General features: G+C 37.4%; 1 protein-coding gene across 2 annotated transcripts in view; it reads right to left on the bottom strand.

Moving 5' to 3' along the window:
* TMEFF1 (transmembrane protein with EGF like and two follistatin like domains 1) overlaps positions 1–23,997 on the bottom strand; it is an 88,009-nt gene that overhangs the window by 42,578 nt on the left and 21,434 nt on the right. Inside the window, exons 1-5 of one of the 2 annotated variants that reach the window (XM_058523657.1) lie at positions 19,340–19,412; positions 16,859–16,968; positions 8,807–8,936; positions 5,576–5,602; positions 2,875–2,971 (exon numbers count right to left, since the gene is read on the bottom strand). In XM_058523657.1, coding sequence (XP_058379640.1) covers positions 2,875–2,971; positions 5,576–5,602; positions 8,807–8,936; positions 16,859–16,968; positions 19,340–19,397 — 422 coding nt within the window. In that variant the 5' untranslated portion in view covers positions 19,398–19,412. Of the gene's footprint in view, positions 1–2,874; positions 2,972–5,575; positions 5,603–8,806; positions 8,937–16,858; positions 16,969–19,339; positions 19,413–23,997 lie in introns of those variants that run through there. The other variant, XM_058523656.1, reaches the window with a different exon arrangement.

Below are 23,997 nucleotides of genomic sequence, written 5' to 3'. Positions count from 1 at the left end.
AGGAAAAAGACAGCATTCCTTCTAGGAATAAAAAAGGCAAATACAGGAAGGCAGATGCTAACAAAAATGCTGTACTGGAACCTAGGAGAATCCATCCCATAAAACCCTCTGACTTTAGTCCTCAATTTTCTCATCTGTAAAGTCAAAGGATTAGACCAGAAGATAAATTTTAAGATCCTACTCAACTTTAACATTCTCTGATTCTGGTCAAGTTTATAATTAAGTCAAGACATGAGTATTTGGTTTGTAACTAAGACCTTTTGTTTTTAATAACTAAAATTTTATCTTTTAATAAGAAAATTATATAACACCTTAAAAAATAATAGGTTTTTATATAAAAATCAAGGCTTAATGGCTAATGTCATATTTCAGCATCTCTCAGTTTTCCATTATGGAGAAGGTCTAGTTGGCTGGATCAAAATTACCCTTAGACAAACATGTTACTATTCACCTGGTGGCAACCATGAAAAGCATATAGAACGTGCCTTGGAGGAGTTAAGTAACCTCCACATAGCTTTCTTGGTACCATGGCCCATTTAAAAGTTAAAAAAAAATTACAATAACCACTGAGATATGTTTAAATTGTTAAATTCAACTGCCATGAGTAATAAGTGTTTTATAGACTAAAAGATTAGATGTTCCTAAAATTTCCTTGTCTCCTTTCGTAGTAGGATCGACCATTTTAGCTTGATCACTTATTTTCTGGGTAAAGGTGCCAATTGCTTCCTTAATGTTTTCCTATCACTGCATCACTTTCCTGGCCTGGACCTGGCTGCCTGTCCCAGACTACGTGCTCCTTAGCCAGCTCCTCAGCGTGCCTGCTCCTTACACTGGTAAGCCTTTCCCTGGTCTCTGCCCACTTCCTTATGCTTAGAGCCTGTATCTGCAAGAACAGTGGTACAAGCTCTCAAATAAAAGAGATGCACACAAAATCAATTTAGTACACACAACAGAGTTGCTCTGATTGGGCAGAGGCTACATATAATATCATGAGGAGGTGCTCAGAGAAAGACGTGTATTTTACCATACAGATGTCCTATTTCAGGTCGCTTCTGGGACTAGATGGAATCTGTCCTACGTCCAAGCAAAAGGTCTCCATCTCTTTCAATTAAGGGATGACAAATGACAGCAGAAAAATGTATAAAATAGGACTGAATAGAGGTACTGTCAAAGGAATAAAAACAGATCAATAGGCCAAGCCAATCAATCACTGATAGCTATTGTGACACTCAATACTATTGTGACACTCAATACTATTATAGAAAAAACACTGAAAATAACTAAATCTCTACAAAAATACACACACACAGTTGTTCTATCACGCCATATCATTAATACAAAGCAAGAGAAGAGAGCATAACGTCTATTATCTGTTCTCTCTGCAAGTCCATATTGCTCATCATTTCTCTCAGTCCACGGCTACTTTGGAAAACACGTTCTTCCAAATCAAACCACTCTCACTGAAATGGACGGACACATGTCAACCCAAGTAACCAATGTGCAGGAACAGAGCAAATTCAGGTTTTGCTGAATTCACTTCTTACTGAACTTACTTGTCTTTTGCCAATTCTCACCTAATTTAAATATATACCAAGTAAATTATCAGACATAACTTTTACAAAGTGCCATCCAAATAGCTGATTTTGAACCATAATACTGAAAATGGTGTGATTCTGATTTCTAAAACTCACTTTGGGCATTAATGCTAATTAAACCCTGTTCTGTGAAAGGCAGTGAAATATGCATTTAAGGGCCGAATAAAACGTGGGACTGGAAAATACACACGAGTAAGGAAGAAAGCACAAATCTCTATAAAATAAATGTTTTAAAATATGTATTAAGGGGAAATTGAGGAAGTGAAGATCCATTTGTGGTATAAGGTCCTGAAGTCAGCACTAAAGCTTTTAGAATCAACTATGCAAAAAGCGAGCACCACAGGGAAATGCAAGAAGGTTGAGACTGAGAATAAACAAACAGGAACCTGATGAAAGGACGAAACAAACACGACTGTGTTGATGATGTCTGTATTGTTACCATTCCACCAAACAACACCGTTTCTTACAGGGAGTGAACGGAAAATTGGACAGACAATGCTGTCCAACTACAACCCACCTCGGTGTGACACTTTTTTTTTTCCCCTGGTGAGGAAGATTGGCCCTGAGCTAACATCTGTACCAGTCTTCCTCTATTTTGTATGTGGGATGCCACCACAGCATGGCTTGATGAGCGTGTAGGTCCGTGCCCGGGATCCGAACCTGCAAACCCTGGGCCACCGAAGCGGAGTACGTGAAGTTAACCACTATGCCAGCGGGCTGGCCCCCCTACAACCCACCTTAGTGAAGGCTGAACATGAGTGAGAAAATAAAACAATATAATGTCAGTCTGTCAACTGGGATTTCTAGAAATAATTTTTACTTACTATACCCTAAAATTTTGAAATCGTTTCAGATTTTTCTTAATACATCAAAACATATGAAAAGTTTTTGTGTAAAAATGCAAGTTAAGAAAAAGAGAAACTTTATTATTGATCCTAGTTGAAAGGATAACAGTAAGATAACTCAGAATAAGAGTACTTCTGATGAATAAAATTAGCACTTGGTATAAAACATATAAAACCATCAATGAAAAAAAAAGCAGAGGTAAAACCAAAATAACTATAAATGGGTTTTCATTCTAAAATTTACATAAACTGACTTAAATAGCTACAGTATTATAGTCAACTTAAGAGAAAAGTCAATACACTAGCATTAAACAAAAAATACAGAAGGCACACACAAAATATACAGAAGGAGCTGAAATGAAACCCTTCTACAAAATAATAATGCTGATGACTAACCTCCAAATCAGTTTACCTCTTTCCATCAATCAACTCACCCAACATTTTCTGCATCTTCATCACACTCAGCTTTGTATTTGCAAGGTCCACACTTGGAGTGTTTTCTGTGAACTTCTGCCCCCGACCCTTCCTCTTCTGTTTAAAAAGAAAAGTTAAATTTTCAACCAAACGTTGGAATCCTTTCCAGATTTGCTTCATGTTTTCAGCAGTCATTATCCTATTTCTGGGGAAAACGTACCCAAGCTCTTGAAAATAATCTCTTCCAAAATATATCAATGCTTGAGCCCAAAAATGTTGCAAATACTGAGTACAAAACATTCTGTGACGAAAAACAAGCGTTGGTGCTAGCAAAATAATCCCTTAACCTATACACAAAGGAACAATATAGTACATTTGATAATTAATTGCCTTTAAAAGAATTACCATATAACACTAAATAAGAGGGAAAAAAATGAGCAATAAATTTAGTCCAGTGATTACCTTGCTGAAATAGCCTGTGCAAGGCTGGTTAGCAAAAAAGTGATTAAATACAGTCAAGTATAACCATCACCTTTTCCTCATGTCAGTTCACACCTGCCTTTCTAACCACATAACAACGAATTCCAGAGTTAAAAAAAAATATTTATCTCCAACTTTTAAAAAGGAAGAGGTCTCTTTACGAAGTACTTGCCCCTTTTTCTACTTTGCCAAAATACCCAGAATGCAGAAGTGTGTGGCTCTCCTACCATCCAGGACAAAAAGCAGTGCACACCACCAGCCCCAACTCAGCTCACAGCCCATATGTGAGGGGACCCTACATTTCTGGGTCTCAACTAGAGTGGATCCTATCCTGATAGTCTCAACCTGGGCAGGGAGATCAGTTCTGAGGCCAATTTAGAGATTACAGTTTACTCAAGGGATTTCTCATGCTGGTTTGGGAAGGAACACCTCACGCAGGGGATGGCAATCAGTAAAGAGGGTGTTAAAAGAAAAGTACGCAGACCTAATATGCCTGTTTGGTAATACTTGCAAACTTTCAATTCTTGGTGTCTGCCTGCACTTTAAGTAGAAATTCTCCCCAAACTCTCATGAATACTCCCAGATTCCGGGATAATAATCCTAAGTATTTCTGAGCCCTCATAAACATCATGAGATCTAGAAATCACACAACTACCATGAGCTCACTCAAGTCTGTGTATTAATCTGAGAAAACCACTTAGCCTTTCTAACTCATACTCCTTACAAAACTGTCAACCTACAGCCTCAGAGCAAGACATCCAGTATGTTACATAAGCAAGTCTTGAGATCAACTTCCACTTCTTTCATATAGGAACAATGACAGTTTCCTAACTGAATATCTGACCACAGGGGCTGGACCACATGATCTCTTAAAATCCTTTCCAGCTTTAAGATCTAGAATTTATGATCTGATCCTTCACACACGATCATGAAGCTTCTTCCTGCACATGTCCATTTAAATCAAATTCTATTGTTGGGCAGCTTTAATATCTCCAGCCCTCACCTCCTGTCCCTGCTGAAACTGTCATCCCTGAACTTCTTCCTCAGGACAGTTCTATTCTCCAGGCCACCTTTAAAGTCCCTTCCAACTCTGAAATTTTAGGATTCTAACAAATGTGGAAGTCTGGAGTAAGGTTTCAGACCGTGTTGACAGGATCATAACTATGGTCTTCATTTGTGTAAGTGTGTAAGTAAGAATTCTACCAGAGTGAGTTTTCTTTTAGTGAATCCCCATCACACCTCAAACATTATTTTGCAAACAGTGGATACTCACCAAGGATTACAGCCTCATTAGACCATGAAATAGATGAGTCATTCTCAATTCTGATAATTTAGAGGAAACTGTTATATGCTATTACCAAATATTAGGTTTTAAAGAGCAGAAATAATTAATAGATTTGTAAAATAAAATCAAAACATAAACAGGAAAATTACAATGGCTTACATTAAAGCCTAGATTCCAGTTGAGTTGTTCTGCAAGTCTTCTCTTTGCTGTGCACAACTCACAGCAGAGTTTTGTTTTTGTTTTTTTTTTTTGTGAGGAAGATCAGCCCTGTGCTAACATCTGCCAATCCTCCTCTTTTTTTTTGCTGAGGAAGGCTGGCCCTGGGCTAACATACGTGCCCATCTTTCTCCACTTTATATGACGCCGCCACAGCACGGCTTGCCAAGTGGTGCGTCCGTGTGCACCCAGGATCCAAACTGGCAAACCCAGGGCCGCTGCAGCAGAGCACGCGCACTTAACCGCTTGCACCACCGGGCGGCCCCACACAGCAGAGTTTTTAAACTCTGTACTTTAAAAATTCCTTATGAGCAAAAATTTGTAAGCAAGGGGTGGGAGAGAGTTACAAATATTCTGGTCCAAGCCAAAATCACTTGTGGGGATGATCCTAAGGAGAAGGCACTTTGGTGCAACCTCAATTTAACAGGAGCTACATTTCCCCTTTGTCTGACAACAAACCTTTAGTGAAAAATAACTGCATGAAACAAAGGAAGCCTAGGGCGAAAGGGGATAGAGGGGTTGGGAGTGATGGCTAAGGGGTGCAGGGTTTCTTTCTGGGATAATGAAAATGTTCTAAAATTGACTGTGGTGATGAATGCACAACTCTGTAATACACTAAAAGCCACTGAATTGTGCATTTTAAATGAGCAAATTGTATGGTACGTGAATTTTATCTCAATAAAGCTGTTAAAAAAAAGTGAAAGAAAACAAATGTCTTTTAAGGGATACTTGAAACTTACCTCCTTCTCCAGATCCAGAGCCATTATCTGAGAAGAAAAGCAAAGAACAAAATAATATGAACACTTTTCCAGGAAATTTCATCTTATCAAACTAAAATTTCTTATCAAAAATCTAATTGTGATATCAATTCTCATGTAGCCCTTCTCTCATTTTTCTATGGCTAACAGTTTATTCTTATATACCTATTTTGTGCCTTTCTCCAAATATAAATACCTTGACACATCATGCATCTTTGTAGCCCATTCAGGAAATATCCAGGTGCCTTGCACAGAGTAAAGACCAACAAACACTGTAAATAGCTACACAGAAATAATTTTATCAACTCACTTAAAAGGCAGAAGAAAATTTTAATTTTGTTAAAGCTTGAGAGGAATAATGAATAAGCTGCTTTTATTAGAAAGAGATGAAAAGAGCTTTGGGTCTTGCTCCAAAAATCTTCTTAATGAAATCTGTGGATAAAGGCCAAAAGGTAAAAAAAGCCCCAAGGTTTAGAAGGAAAGAAGCTCAGGTTGAGGTTTTTGTATTACTGATGAAATTAAATTCCCCTAGGAAACCTAATCTGAAGGAATCTCACCAAGGTGTACGTGGACACTTGTTACTAGTGACATTAAAGAGTCTCCCTCGAAGTTATCAGCAAGAAGACAGCCTACAATGTAATTAATGTAAAATATTTATTTTGTCACCCTGAAAGAACCAACATATGGTGCAGAGCATGATGAAAGGAGCAGGAACATGTCATGTCATCAGCGTGGAGCAGGAAAAAAGCAGAGATGGCAAGTGAAGAACGTGACACTTCATCCAGCACTTTCTAAACGAGAGGATGTCCTAGAAAAGCCACTCTGGTTCTTCAAATAGTTCTCTAGAGGGGGAGACAATGCCCTTAACAATATTGCTCCCTTCCCTTCAAACTCCTTCAGAGAATAACCAAATTCCCAGATAGGGCAGAAACAGGAGCAACTGGAAAAATACATATTTTATGCAGTACGCATTGCAAAATCTTCATGAGATTTTATAGCAAGTCTTAAATTGCATTCATTTTTGATTAATCAACCATGTAAATTACATCTTCTCTGAGCAAGTAAGGAGGAAAAGAAAGAGTGGAAAAAAGAGAAGGAAGAAGGGAACTTAATTTAAAATTGTTTTTATGACCAAAATTTTCTTAGGAAAACACTCCCTTTTTCCTCCTAGTCCACATACATTGACTGAGTACTTACTGTGTGCTAGGCAACATGGTAAGTGCTAGGAATAAACTGATAAATGAGACAGTCCCAGTGCATGAGATACTTACTCCCAATCTTTTTTCAACCCATGTCCAATTTTAATAAACATTATATCTCATGCCTTCCTTTAGTATCATTTAGAATTCCAAAATAAATATTGTAACTACTCTGATAATGAGGCTGAGTTCTTCTTGTAGATTATATTTTCACTGTACACATGCCTTCACCCACCCACACAACTTCACCCTAACCCTGGGATTATGATATACCTCCCTAGGCAGGGCATACTGCCTTCCTGTTGAGGAATGACTGATCTGGCTGGAGACAGATGTGTCAGATAAAAGAAATAAAGCATGATATATACATAGAGATATGCACAAAGCATGAACAAACTCTGCCAGGAGATGCCACAGAAGAAAGATTTCACAGAGGAGAAAAGGCTTAAGCTCAATCTTAAAGCATAATAAAAGAGTTTTCAAATAAGCAAAAGAGAATGTTATTTCTAGCACAGGGAATAGGACCAATAAAAGACCAAATGATATGAACAACACTGGCCCACCCAGCAAATAGCATGATCAGTACAGCACCTTATAGTTCAGCTCATTCAAACCTTATTTAACAAACCCAGGAGATTATCATCCACTTATTATATCCACTTAGGTAGCTGGAGCTCAGAGCCACTAAGGGACTTGTCCGAGGTCACACTGTAAAGAAGAGCCGGAGCAACTTTACAAGCCAGGTCTTCTAACTCTAGTACAGTGCCCTTTCCAACCTACCACTCTGCCTTCCAATGTTTAACATGCACTGCCTACCCAAGCAGTTGGTGTCTTAAACACAAACTCCTCATAAATGATGCATAATAAATCTGGGATCGTAAAGAAATCCATATTCCTTTTTAGTTTCTAAATCAAGTCTGTGAAACGCAATGTACTTAAAGAATTATATAAGAACCACACCAAATGATAGTCTATTTGCCTAAGAACATAATAATATCACTAAGCACCTAATTATCTAGCGTATGGAAAAGAATGTGGCCTTGCCCAAAGAGAGGTCTGACCTTTGCCCTCAGCTTCTGGAAGGTAATCTGCGTCATACCTGATAGAAGTGTCTTGTTTAGGGAAGGTACTCACCACATCAGATCTTAGGGTGGGGCCGGCTACACTCAACAGTCTCAGGGTGGGGGCTGGCCACACCAGAAATACCAACCATGTAATTCAGAGTGGGGGCTTTGAGTCATGTGGTGTTAATGGACCTGGAGTTTGAGATCAACCACATAGACAATCAATCAATTATGCTTATGTAATAGAGCCCCAGTAAAAACTCTCAACACAGGTACTGAAATACATAAAGAAAGGAAATGGAGAACATCATATAATAATAGTCTCCACCTTTACCATTAACCTTCATACAATAATTCTAATTACAATACTCACCTGCATCCCTGCCCCCAAATATAAACACAAGCAAGAAATTAATATTAATGCCTTCCAAAATTCACCACCACCAATTCAGGAAGGAAAAGAGAAGGAAGGAAATACAAATAACTGGAGGGAGGTGGGTGACAAGGGTCAGTAGACAGAAAAGAGAAGATAGAAAAAGAAAAGAGCTTGGAAAGAGACACATCCTAGGAGGCCACTAATGGCTTTCTATGGATACTCCCCACCTCTTCCCCCCAAAAAACAAAAATCAACAAAATGGATCCCATATCATTTCCCACCCCAAATGTTACTCTGTCTAATATTCAAACCATAAGGCCAAAGATATGCAAAGTCCTGACAAAAAAGGCACTAAGCATTAAAAATGTACTGAGAAGTAACATAGTCAATACAAGACCACCTGGCGTTAAAAAGCAACAACCTGAAACAGGGGCATAAAAGACCTCCCCACTCCCCACACAATCACCACTGATCCATACAGCAGTTTGGCAAATACACCTCCGACTGGACACTTCCTTTGAGAAAATATGGCAGAACCATTTCTAACATTTATTCAGAAGAACATCACACATACCGGAGTAGCACGCTCCTCTTGCTACTACTGTTATCTCTTTCTGGTGCTTACAAGCAGCTCTTCTGAGAAAGCATTCATTTTGATAAGTGTCCCCATTTGATCCACAGACGGGAATGTAATTCGTATGGCACTGTGAAAAAAACAAAAATAAATTCAGAACTAGGCATGAATATTAATAGTTTATTTCATATTCAAGAATGCACACCACAGTATTATGACACACTTCTACTACAAAAGAGGTTGGTCTTTTATCTGGTTTAAAAAAGGAAGAGTTATGCTACTTTCTCATACCTTTTGCAAAGGAGAATGAAAATCCTTATCCTATCTATTTCACCTGCTTGCTATCAAGATCCAGTGAGAGAATATAAAAAGAAAGTCTTGGCTATGTTTGTAACAAGCATTCATGCTGTAATATCATTTTATTATTATCAAAATTTGTTTATTCAATACATCTAGTATGCAGAGTCCCAAGGTAAATGCTATAGAACTATAGACACAAAGAAATACATGGTATCTGTTCTCAGAGACCTTGTTAGAGAGGAAAATAGAAAAAAAGATATACACATAGTAAAGCTAGACCATGTACTAAAGACAATAAGTATAATATATAATACCTATTACAGTAAGCTGTAGTATTCAAGAAAAGCCTCCTCAGAGAAAGTGGAATGTGAACTGGACCTTGAAGGATGAGTAGAAGTAAGACAGATGAAGAAGAAAAAAAGTGATACAAGTTTGAGAAATGACACTGAAATTGTACGTTTAAAAAACTTTTAAACTTCTATATGTTCAAAAATATCATAAAGGACTAAAGTTTTAAAATCTGGAGAAAATATTATAACAATATGACGCACAAGTTATCATCATTACTAAAAAAGAGATAATACAAATTAATGAAAAATGGACAAAAGACAAATTTACAGACAAAATACAAATGGCCAATTACAGTCATGCATCACTTAACAATGGGGATACATTCTGAGAAATGTGTTGCTAGGCAATTTTGTCCTAGTCTGAACACCATAGCGTGTACTTACACGAACCTAGATGGTATAACCTATTACACACCTAGGCTCTATGGTACTAATCTTATGGGACCACCATGGTATATTCGCTCTGTTGACCAAAATGTGGTGAGCATACCAACATACCTGTTATGGTAATCTAAACTGGTTCAACCTTTTGAGAACATAATTTAACAGTACAGTCGGCTCTCCACTACCACGGGTTCCGCGTCCAAGGCTTCCACGTCCTCAGGTTCAACCAACAGCAGATCTAAAGACCTATGATAGTTGCATCTGTACTGAACATGCAGACACTTTTTTTCTTGTCGTTATTCCCTAAACAATACAGTACAACAACTATTTACATTGTATTAGGTATTATAAGTAATCTAGAGATGCTTTAAAGTATATAGGAGGATGTGTGTCCATTATATGCAAATGCTATGCCATTTTACATTGAGCATCCGTGGATTTTCATATCCAAGGGGGTCCTGGAACTCACCCCTGGGGATACCAAGGGACGGCTATACATTTCAAGCGTCCTGAAAAAGGAATGCAGTTTTTGATCCAGAATTACACATTTAGGGATCTATCTGAAGGAAACTTGTAGACGAAAACTATTACAGCCATTTCAAACAGAAATTTAATAATACTAAAAATGTAGAAGCAACCTAAAAATCCAACAAGGCAATGTTTAACTAAAGCGTGTTTTATCTGTTCAAGGAATTAATATTGCAGTCATTGAGAATATCTTTTAAAAGAATACTAGGTGACAGGAAAAGATATAACATTAGGTGAAAAGCAGGCAATAATACCACATACATAACTTCTGAGAATTTTGTGCCATTTTAAAATATATTATCTAGTCCACAAAATTGAATGAAACTTTTTAAAATATAATACAAAATAAAAATACAACAAGAAAGTAAATTACATAAATCTATCTCAATTATTTAGAAAAAATAAATATTCATAAAGTAAATCCTGGAAGAAAACATCAATAAATTTTTCACGTTCCTTGTCATCATGGTTTTTTATTTCCATGTTTATGATTTTCTTTATTTCTCAATTTTTCTGCAATGAACAAGATTTACTTTTATCATTTATTTACTTTCAAAAAGTGGTCGATTTACTTCATGAACCGTAAATATGGCATGCTACCACATGTCAAGCACTGGTAAAAAAATCTGTCATAAAATATTTTATAACCAACTTGAATTGCTATACATTGTCAGCAGACTCCTACATCAACTTTAATTAAAATTAAAATTTTACCTTAGGAAGCTTTCCTATATTCCTCCAATTTTTCATGGATCACATTCTTTTATTCTCTTTCTCTAAAATGTACACAATAACTTGCATAATGTCTGCACGAGTCAATATGTTTCTTTGCAATTATACACTGCATAATTAGCAAAGGAGCCCTAAACTCCAAGATGTCAAGTGCTAAGTTTACAGGCTTTTCAACTCAACTCTTCCCTCACACACACTTAATGAATTTCTAAGGTAGTGCTCTCAAAGGTGCTCATATCGCCCCCTAGGGATGGGTGCCCCTATGGAGGCATTTTTGGTTGTCACAATGATAAAAGGACATTACTGTCATTTAACAGATGGATGATGTTAGATGTCCTGCAAAGGAAAGGACAGTCCACACAACAAAGACTAACATGCCATACAATTTCTGAATGCTTCTCTAGCCATTTACCTAAGAACTATGGTAAGACTTACCATACACAAACAAGGCTGCTCTGTTATAACTTATCCTAATATTAGTTTTTATTCTAGCATCCACCATACCTCTGTTTTTTTATTTTCAAGTATCTCTGGTATGAAATTGCTGCTGATCTTTTTTTTAAATCCAAAGGTTCATTACAAGTAGGCAGAAGCATCTGACTACTGTACTGTCTTCTAATGTAATCAAGCCAAAGCATTTACATTTTGAAATACTTATTTTACTATAAATTACTTTTATTTCTCCTTTACATTGCAATTATACATCATATTGACTTCTTTAACTATGTGTTTATGTAAGTTACATCATCTATGAATTTCATTTAAGAATAGTGAAGAAATGGAATATAAATTATTGGTTATAAAAAAGGGTCATTAAGTCTGATAGAGATGAGAATCTCTAGGGTAATAGCAAACTTTATTGAAGAGTTTCTATCTAGTAAACACCGGCTACAATTTTAAATGTCCTGTCTAACTTAAATATCATAACAATCCTGCGAAGCACACGACTGAGTGCTTAGAGCTAGGGCTCTGAATTCAAATGTAGAGTTCAAATCCTGGGTCCACCATCCACGTGACTATGGGCTAGCACCAGACCCAGCTATAAAATGGTAATTATAATAATATCTACCTAATAAAGTTATTATGAGGATTAAATAGGAGAAATCCATCCTCAGCATCTATATCTGGCCATGGTAAATTCTCAATAAATATTAGCTGGTTTTACTCTTGCTATTATCATTTCTGAGTCTTAAGTAGTTGACCCAGGTCATAACTAATAAGTGGAAGACCCATGATTCCTCACAAGTGATGTACTCTAACCACTCCACACTCAAATTATTCAGCAGGGTCTCACTCTAGGTCACTTGGTGGTAGTAAGCAGGGGGCTAAACCAGTGCATGCAATGTCCCTGAAATTCAACCTAACAAGCACATAACTAGGAGTGAGCATGAGACCGGAAAAGTAGACCAGTCTGCTTCCAGGGGTCTCTCTTGGGGGCCTCTCATTATGCTATGGGCAAATTAAGGGATTTGGGCGATTTTAACAACATGCAACTTCTGACTTAGACACTGACTCTAACCTAAGGTCTGCCTCCTCTATTACCACCCTTGCTGGGGGAAAAAACTCTCCCCTATACCTTCTCTTGGGCTGGATGAATGTGATCTGAAGTAGTTTAGAAAGGTGCGGCAGTGTACAACTCTGGAGCCACATCCATTCAAGCATTTATTATGTACCTATTGTGTGTCAGGAACTGTGCTGGAAACAATAAATAAGAAAAATAATAACAAGGTTGTGATAGTTAATTTTATGTGTCAACCTGACCGGGCACCAGGGACCCCAGATTAAACATTATTTCTGGATGTGTCTGTCAGGGTGTTTCTGGATGAGATCAGCATTTGAATCAGTAGACTGAGTAAGTGCCCTCCCCAATGTGGGTAGGACCATCCAATCCACTGAGGGGCTGAATAAAACAAAAAGGTGGAAGAAGTCAGAATTCGCTTTCTCTGCCTGACTGTGGAGCTGGGACATTGGTCTTCCCCTGGTTCTCAGGCCTTCAGACTTGGACTGGAACTATGCCATGGGCTTTCCCAGGCCTCCAGCTTGCAGACAGTAGATCATGGGACTTCTCAGGCTCCATAATCAAGTGAATCAATTCCTTACAATAAATCTCTCCTCTCCCTCTGTATATGTATATACATACATATATACATATATATATACATACACACACACACACATATACACATACACAACCTATTGGTTTTGCTTCTCTGACTTTTATACAAAGGTCTAAGTAGAGGGCATGACACCGAACGAGAGTAGACACTGAAAAATTCAGGAAGAAAGACACATAGTCCAGAGAACTCCAGAGAGAGGAAGAGAACAGAAGAAAGAAAACAGGGAAAAGTCATAGGCACTCCTCTTTGTATACTACCTAAGTTTTAATGGAAAGATGTAATATTGATCATTTTTCTTTGTAAAAAATTAATAAAAGTAGCTTTGTTTAGATAATATGGCAAGATATAACAGCTCTTATTAGCAGACTGAAAAAAACAAAAAATCCTGTTATTATCTGTTAAAATGTGTTTAAATTATACCCCAGAAAGCTTATATTAACACTGAAAGCATGCAGAGTCATAAGCAAGTTTTTTAAATGAATTGAAAGATATTGCTAAAGCATTCAGCAGAGAGGTGTTTAATGGGCATGTGAGATCACTGTTCTTCAACTGGCAAGAACTAACTTGAATAGATAGATGAGCTTACAAGAAGGCAGAGTGGTCAAAGGAAGTTTCACTCAGCAGCAGGATCAAATCAGGCTGTAAGCCCTTAGGCAGTTTGCTCCTAGGAGGCAAGCAACTTGCCTTTAAACATCTTTATACCCCCAGCATCCAGCCAGGACCTAGCACAAAGCACCAGATAAACATCTCCTGATCTCAACTCCTAACTTATTTCCCTTTCCTGCTGCCACAAGGTAAGAAGGCAAGGGATTCAGACAGATCATGAGAGGATTTTCTAGCTGTTCAAGGACGTTAAAATGGTAAAAAGAGCTATTTATTTACAATCTTAGAGTTGTAGGGAAAGACTTTCAATTAATGAGAAGCAGAATTGTAAAGACAAAGATAAATAAAAATGATATGAAAATTTAAAACTTCTTTATATCAAAAAATATAAACAAAATGAAAATGAAAATCACACTAGGATAACTCCTTTAAAATAACAGACGATGTCTCTGAGAACAGCAATTGGTAGATTGGAGTGGAAGGAAGACATTTTTTCATTATGTTATCTATCTTCTCATATATCGCTCAAGCTGTTTACTATGGGTATTTGGTACTCTTAAAAAACATATAAAAGCAGTACCTACATCATAGGTTCTCATGAGAGTTTATGAGTTATATAAACTTTTATATATGTATATATATATATAAAATGTTTAGAACCATTAATATAAAATGCTCAGCATAGTAAGCAATATGTAAGTACTCAAATAGTGTATTATACATAGTGTATACACATACATACACATATACATACATATGTCTTTGCAAATCAACACAAGGGAAAAAGAAAATACTCCAAAAAATGGGCAAAGAATATGAAATATTAATTCACAAAAAAGATCAATAAATATATGGCACATTTTCAATCTCTCTAGTAATCAAATGAAAACTAAAAAATTTTTTTTGCCTTTCACACTTACAAAATTTAAAGGAAATGACAAAATCCACTACCAAGAGGCTGAGGGGAAACAAGCAGTCTGACACACTGCCATTGGTGAGAATGTTAATCTGCACATGAGCATACCACTGGCCCAAAAATTCACATCAAGGAGTTTAACCTAAGGAAATACTGGAAGACAGCTGGAAGAGGGAACAGCCCCAGTCTTCCTGATACAGGGTGACTAAAACATCAATAAAAATCTGCAATATTTCTGGCTTGAAGAACCAAAGAACAGAGTTCAGGGCAACTAGAGCCACCAGAAAGAGAGAGAAAAACTCAGACAGGAGAGAGAGTCAGAAGGGAGTCCCAGATTCTGTGTATAAACTCAGACCAAATCTCTGGCTGACTCCAGGACCACTCATGGGGCAGACTCCAAGTAGCCCAGCTAAGGCTAAAAGAAATGGACTGATATTGGTGTTGCTGCCCACAACACAGAAGACGGAGCCTGCAGTTTGAGTTCAGTCAATACTCTTCAGAGGAACACAACATAACAAAACATAAAATTCACAATGTGTAGGATAAATTCAAAATTACTGTAATACAAAGAAACAGGGAAACTCGATCCACTCTCAAATGAAAAGACAATCAACAGAGATGATCCCTGAGATGTCTCAGATGTTGAAATCAGCAGACAAATAGCTTAAAGGAAAATACGCTTGTAATGAATGAAAAGTCAGGAAATTTCAGCCAATAGAAACTACAAATTCTAGAAATAAAATAACCGAAAGTAAAAACTCATCAGATGGGCAGAATGAAGATGATAGAAGAAAGGATTAGTGAACCTGAAGATAGATCAATAAAAATTATCCAATGTGAAGAACACAAAGAAGTAAAAGTTAACGAGGACTTGGTTACACTATGTACACCAGCACCCTCTTTTAAGGAAAGAAGCTCACTTTGGTGGTTATCTCCTTTAAGAAGGTCTGGGGAGCACACAGGGCAACCAGACACAACACACTGGCCAGACCACTGCAAGAGTAACCATGTACGTGTGGGTGCAAGGCTAGCCAAGCCATGTGGAAGGTGGCTATTGTGAACAAATAGTGGATTGTAAAGTCCTTTTTGACCACGAAGAACCTCTCTAGCTGCATAATAGTATGCCCCTCTACCCCTCCTCCTTTACTTAAACTCTCCACTTCTTTTAAAGAAAATAAACAACATGATAGTTTATAGTTTTCAAACAGATTTCACATGTAAGCTCTCCTGCTGGTTTTGATTCTCATTATAACATCATCAGAAAGAGTAAGAATATGCCTTCTCGTTTCAGATGGATCATACAGAAACTTGCCTGAGGTTATAGTGTTACTGGAAAAACTGACTCTCCTATGCTTTTATCCTTGATCTCTGTACCTTTTCCTCCCCTTAAAATCCAAAATGGTGGGTACCACTAGAAGAAGATCTTGAGTGAAAAAAATTCTAGTTTCTTCTCTATCTCATCTCAAATCTCGAATCATGCACCATCTTGTGAGAAACATTCTGAAGGCAAATTATAATTTAAGCAGAGAAAACAAACAAAAAGGAAGAACTGAATGTAAGTCTTTTCACTTTCCTTCTTTAACTTGTTTCTTTAGACAACAGAATCACAACTAAAACAGTACCTGAAAAGCAAAGGTATCCACACACTTAATTTAAGGTTCCCCTTCCTAGTCCATCTCTAACTTTGACCTACCCTGAGGCACAAAGTCGGTCATGTTCTTTGGCCTAAAAAAGATGGGAGAGCAGTAAATAAGAATGAAACGAAAAGAGACAGACTAGAAAGAGAAGGAAAGGGAAAAAAAAGCCAACATTTTAAGTAAGAGACTCTACTGCAACCTGTACCTTATCTCCTGTCAGTGACAATTACATCTTACATTTGAATAGAACTTTAATATTTTTTTCAAAGCATTTTCACATCTATTATTGCCAGTCTGTCTTCTTAATTCAAGGAAAGAAGCATGGAAGGTACAAATAATAGCGCCTCATCAGACAAAAATGTCAGTGGGCTGTGAACCCAACTTCCTTATGGGGTTCAAGGTGTTTTAAGCTTTTTAATTGAAGAATGTAGAATTATAAAATATGGAAAATGTAAAATTTTCCAAAATAGGTTTGGTTTCCTCACCTGAAATTGACATGCACATTTCAAACCATCTCCATCTTCTTTACAGACGCCTCCATATTTACATGATGATTCATCACAAACTCTTACATCAGACTCTCTCACATTTAATTCTGTAAAAGAGGAAAAGTTGTTTCATTCATATACGTCTTTTTGTATCCAAATGTACACATATAAATAAAAAAATCCTTAAAGTGTGTTGATCACCTCATTCACAAGTATAATAATAACATACAAAAACCAAGTTCTACAGGACACAAAATGTTCAGGATTACCCAAAGAGAATCTTGCATAATAATGTGCCCAAAAGTAACCCAAACCAAAATTAAACTCAAAATTTTAGGGTTTCACATAATTTCTAAAAGTAAATCTAAAGAATTTTCCTGTCTGGCCTGCCAAGAGCTTAAGACAGTCTTCTTACTATTGTCCTAATATTTTAGATTATTTTTCTAGTTTAGATGAAGTGACTTTTACAGATAAAAAATAAAAATAACTAAAAGGAATCTTAATTCTTTAGATACCCAAAATAAATTTTGGGTGATCATTATTCACTCTAGACAAACTACTTTAACTGTAATTACAATTAAAAAGAATTATAAAGAAAACTTGAATTTCATACAATAGATATATATGGAGCATTTATGTGCACAAAATTAAAGAGATTCAAAATCCTACTAGACTTAAAATTTTTAAATGACTATTTGATTTTATTCTACCATAGGATGCAAAACCAATCAACAATACTAGCATTCTGTGGTCATTCTGCTCCTGCTCCAAGACTGCCAGTCTTGCTCTGGAACTATCAAATTAAGCTTTCTAGAAAACCTAATAAATTGCTTCAAGGTTAGTGCTACGTAAAGCTGCCAATAATGTGGAATTGGGTGAAAACCACTACATAGCAATTTTTATACCCTCCCTATTGGGAATGAGAAATACAACAACAAATGCAGTAACGCAAACAATAAACAAATGACTGTTTAAAAAACCCATCCCAGTGTAGTGGTGAACACATGAGTCTGGGAGCAGAGAGGCCTAAGTTAGCTTCTGACTCAGTCGCTCAATAGCTGAGAGACTCTGGGAAGAGCACAAGGTCTCCCGCAACTCTAGATCAAGATGAGGTCTTGCAAACAGATCTTGGAGAATACTTCTCCAGCATCCTCCATCCCTGGTTGTTTTCCATTTCTAGATTTCAAAGCAGGACTCGGTGGACTCAGTCAAGCAGATTCTACATCCAGTGACATCTGTCCTGGTGACATTTCATTGCCTCTCTCTGCCCCATTTGTTCTCACTGCTCTGCAATGGTGTTTTGGGTCTCCTACTCCTAGCTGACCCTCAGAGGAGCTGGCAGTCAAATACCTAAATACCCAAAGAGTTGATAGTCAACAGTGCTTATGTGAGTAACCAATCAGAATTAAGCACTGCACCAGAGTAAGCATACATCTACGTAACTATGGCTTACCAAAAAAAATTTTTTTGCTTTCCTTATGTGGATCTCAGTTGCACAGAACTGGATTTCTATAAAGTTCAAGCATGCATGTAAATTTTTTTTAAAAAACACATGAGCAGAAACTTAAAACAACAGGAAACTAATAGAGCTATCTTGTTCTGTTTCACAAACTATTCCAGGCACAGATGAACATCGTTTAATTTCTTTCACCTTGGCTATGGAGGCTTTATGTTCTTGGTTCTCCTCATCTCCCAATTTTCGCTCTTTCTTCCTTTTCCCCCTTAACCATTTGCATTAGCTCTTGAGGCTCAATCCTAAGTGTGGGGTTTGCTTTTTTTCTATCTAATTCCTACTGGGAACTTGCACAAGGTCGTTCCAATTACTGTCTAATGTACATTTTGAAACCCAAGGAAGATAACTAAATATTTAAAAAGAACTGCTGTGGAAAAGAGGATAAGAATGTATAATATCTTTGCTCACCCATGGGCTTAACCAATTTTAGGGGCCATAGAAATAATAATAATTGGGAGGCGGAGTCAAGATGGCGGCGCAGGCAGACTCTGAACTCACCTCCTCCCGTGGACACAGCCAATTTACAACTACTCGTGGAAAAATTACCCCTGAGACAGAACTGAAAACTGCATAAGAGGAACTCCTGCAACAACGGACAATCCTAACTGAGGTGGAAGAGGCAGAGACTCCCTTCTGGAGAGGAAAAACGCCGCCTTCACAAGCCGCCAGCTTCACGGCCGCGGGGAGCAGCTCACAGGTACGCAGCCTCCCTGGAGGCGCGGGGTCCTGAGCCGGGGAGCGCCCCCGCTGTGGGCATTTTGTGGACCCAGCACAATCGAGACCAGCGGCATAATATCTGACTTTGCCTGCTACTAAAACACTGGGGAGTACCCCCAGAAAATCCGGTTCACAAAGAAACTAAAACTGGCTCTTAAAGGGCCCGCGCGCAAACTCACCCGTTTCAGAAAGCATCCTAAAATCACCAGAAAGAAAGGTGCACAGTGCTGTGGTGAAAAGAGACTCACCTAATAGGCCCTGAGTGCATCTCGGTGAGGAGTGAGACCTCTCCAGGGACTGGGACATTGGCGGGGGCCATTGTTATGGCCTGGTGTGGGCGTGCTGACACAGACGCCATTGGAGTTCTCCCTGAGGCCTGCTAGCCCAGGGTCTGCCCCACCCGCTAGAGCACCGATTTAATCCAGATCAAAAACATAAAAGGAGGGAGGAGGGGAGTTAAGAGTACAGCTTTCAGACAGAGGTCAAACTAAAGTGACCATCAATTCTGCATAGAAGAAGAAAGGAACAGAGAAGGACTACCAAAACACTGAGAAAAAAAAAAAGTTAAAAAATGGCAGTAAGTACATACTTATCAATAGCTACTTTAAACATCAATGGACTAAATGCTCCAATTAAAAGACATAGGGTGGCTGACTGGATAAAAAAACAAGACCCATATATATGCTGCATACAAGAGACAGACTTCAGACCTAAAGACACTCACAAACTGAAAGTGAAGGGATGGAAAAAGATACTCCACGCACATGGCAATGAAAAGAAAGCTGGGGTAGCAGTACTCATATCAGACAAAATAGACTTTAAAACAAAAACTGTAAAAAGAGACAAAGAAGGGCATTACATAATGATCAAGGGAACAATCCAACAAGAGGATATAACACTTGTAAATACCTACGCACCCAATGTAGGTGCACCTAAATATATAAAGCAATTATTAACAGACATAAAAAGAGAAATAGACAGTAACACAATAATAGTAGAGGACTTTAACACTCCACTTACACCAACGGATAGATCATCCAAACAGAAGATCAATAAGGAAACATTGGCCTTAAACGACACACTAGAACAGATGGACCTAGTAGATATATACAGAGCATTCCATCCAAAAACCGAAGAATACACGTTCTTTTCAAATGCACATGGAACATTCTCCAAGACTGATCACATATTAGGCCACAAAACAAGTCTCCATAAATTTAAGAAGACTGAAATAATACCAAGGATCTTTTCTGACCACAACGGTATGAAACTAGAAATCAACTATAGGAAGAAAATCAGAAAAGCCACAAGTATGTGGAGATTAAACAAAATGCTACTGAACAACGACTGGGTTAACGAAGAAATCAAAGAAGAAATCAAAAAATACCTGGAGACAAATGAAAATGAAAATACAACATGCCAGATTTTATGGGATACAGCAAAAGCAGTTCTGACGGGGAAGTTTATAGCAATACAGGCCTATCTCAACAAACAAGAAAAATCTCAAATAAACAATCTAACAACGCACCTAAAGGAACTGGAAAAAGAAGAACAAACCAAGCCCAAAATCAGTAGAAGAAGGGAAATAATAAAAATCAGAGCAGAAATAAATGAAATAGAGACCAAAAAAACAATAGAAAAAATTAATAAAACCAATAGCTGGTTCTTTGAAAAGATCAACAAAATTGACAAATCTTTAGCTAGACTCACCAAGAAAAAAAGAGAGAAGGCACAAATAAGTAAAATCAGAAATGAAAGAGGAGAGGTTACACCAGACACCTCGGAAATACAAAAGATTATAAGAGAATACTATGAAAAGCTATATGCCAACCAATTCGACAATCTGGAAGAAATGGATAAATTCTTAGAATCATACAACCTTCCAAAACTGGATCAAGAAGAAGTAGGGAACTTGAATAGACCAATCACCAGTAAGGAGATCGAAACAGTAATCACAAACCTCCCCCAAAATAAAAGTCCAGGACCAGACGGCTTCCCTGGGGAATTCTACCAAACATTCAAAGAAGACTTAATACCTATCCTTCTCAAACTCTTCCAAAAAATTGAGGAGGGGGGGAAGCTCCCTAACTCATTCTACGAATCCGACATTACCCTGATACCAAAACCAGACAAGGACAACACAAAAAAAGAAAACTAGAAGCCAATATCACTGATGAACATCGATGCAAAAATCCTCAACAAAATATTAGCAAATCGCATACAACAATATGTTAAAAAGATTATACACCATGAATAAGTGGGATTTATTCCAAGGATGCAGGGATGGTTTAACATTTGCAAATCAATCAATGTAATACACCACATTAATAAAATGAAGAATAAAAATCACATGATCATCTCAACAGATGCAGAGAAAGCACTTGACAAGATACAGCATCCATTTATGATAAAAACTCTGAATAAAATGGGTATAGAAGGAAAGTATCTCAACATAATAAGGACCATATATGAGAAACCCACAGCTAATATCATCCTCAATGGTGAAAAACTGAAAGCCATCCCTCTAAGAACAGGAACCAGAAAAGGATGCCCACTGTCACCACTCCTATTTAACATAGTACTGGCAGTCCTAGCCAGAGCAATCAGGCAAGAGAAAGAAATAAAAGGGATCCAAATTGGAAAGGAAGAAGTGAAACTGTCACTATTTGAAGATGACATGATTTTATATATAGAAAACCCTAAAGAATCCACCAGAAAACTTTTAGAAGTAATAAACGAATATGGTAAAGTTGCAGGATACAAAATCAACATACAAAAATCAGTTGCATTTCTGTACACTAACAACGAAGTAGCAGAAAGAGAAATTAAGAATACTATCCCATTTTCAATTGCAACAAAAAGAATAAAATACCTAGGAATAAACTTAACAAAAGAGGTGAAAGATCTGTACACCGAAAACTATAAAACATTTCTGAAAGAAATTGAAGAAGACATAAAGTAATGGAAAGATATTCCGTGCTCTTGGATTGGAAGAATTAACATAGTTAAGATGTCCATACTTCCTAAAGCCATCTATAGATTCAATGCAATCCCTGTCAAAGTTCCAACAACATTTTTCACAGAAATAGAACAAAGAATCCTAAAATTTATATGGAACAACAAAAGACCCCGAATAGCTAAAGGAATCCTGAGAAAAAAGAACAAAGCTGGAGGTATCACACTCCCTGATTTCAAAATATACTACAAAGCTATAGTAACCAAAACAGCATGGTACTGGCACAAAAACAGACACACAGATCAATGGAATAGAATCGAAAGCCCAGAAATAAACCCACACATCTATGGACAGCTAATCTTTGACAAAGGAGCCAAGAACATACAATGGGGAAAAGAAAGTCTCTTCAACAAATGGTGTTGGGAAAACTGGATAGCCACATGCAAAAAAATGAAAGTAGACCCTTACCTTACACCATACACAAAAATTAACTCCAAATGGATTAAAGACTTGAATGTAAGGCCTGAAACTGTGAAACTTCTAGAAGAAAACATAGGCAGTACGCTCTTCCACCTCTTTGACATCGGTCTTAGCAACAGCTTTTCAAACACCACGTCTGACCGGGCAAGAGAAACAATAGAAAAAATAAACAAATGGGACTACATCAAACTAAAAAGCTTCTGCACAGCAAAGGAAACCATCAACAAAACGAAAAGACAACCTAACAATTGGGAGAAGATATTTGCAAACCATACTTCTGATAAGGGCTTAATCTCCAAAATATATAAAGAACTCATGCATCTCAACAACAAAAAAACTACCAACCCAATTAAAAAATGGGCAAAAGACCTGAACAGACATTTCTCCAAAGAAGATATACAGATGGCCAACAGACACATGAAAAGATGTTCAAAATCACTAACTATCAGGGAAATGCAAGTCAAAACTACAATGAGATATCACCTCATGCCCGTCAGAATGGCTATAATTAACAAGACAGGAAACAACATGTGTTGGAGAGGATGTGGAGAGAAGGGAACTCTCATACACTGCTGGTGGGAGTGCAAACTGGTGCAGCCACTATGGAAAACAGTATGGAGATTCCTCAAAAAATCAAGGATAGAACTACCATATGATCCAACTATTCCACTATTGGGTATTTATCCAAAGAACTTGAAAACACCAGTTTGTAAAGGTACATGCACCCCTGTGTTCATTGCGGCGTTATTCGCAATAGCCAAGACTTGGAAGCAACCTAAGTGCCCATCAAGGGACGAATAGATAAAGAAGCTGTGGTATATATACACAATGGAATACTACTCAGCCATAAGAAACGATGAAATCCAGCCATTTGTGACAACATGGATGGACATTGAGGGTATAATGCAAAGTGAAATAAGTCAGAGGGAGAAGGTCAAATACCGTATGATTTCCTTCATTAAGTAGTAGATAATAACAACAACAAACAAACACATAGGGACAGAGATTGGATTGGTGGTTACCAGAAGGGAAGGGGGGAGGGAGGAGGGTGAAAGGGATAATTCGGTACATGTGTGTGGTGATGGGTTGTAATTAGTATTTTGGTGGTGAACATGATGTAATCTATGCAGAAATAGAAGTACAATGATGTACGCCTGAAATTTTTACAATGTCATAAACCAATGTTACTGCAATAAACAAAAAATTTAAAAAAAAAAAATAATAATAATAATTGGACAACTTCAGAAATAAAATTTAATGCATTTCCCTTTTTTCTTTTCTTTCTAGCCTTAAAGTCCACACTGGGCTCCAATACAATCAGACATATAAAACAATAATGAGTAAAATCTCTATTTTGTCCACGGATCAAGATCATGCTCTGAGCTATGACTTGCTACCTTGGCTTCAGATTTTTTGAGTTTACTGTAATGTTTTACCTGCTGTATTTCAAAAGTACAGTCGGATTCAATC

The sequence above is a fragment of the Diceros bicornis genome, chromosome 28 (genome assembly GCF_020826845.1).
Source record: "Diceros bicornis minor isolate mBicDic1 chromosome 28, mDicBic1.mat.cur, whole genome shotgun sequence".
Taxonomy (NCBI): domain Eukaryota; kingdom Metazoa; phylum Chordata; class Mammalia; order Perissodactyla; family Rhinocerotidae; genus Diceros; species Diceros bicornis.
This window is presented reverse-complemented; position numbering and strand designations above follow the sequence as displayed.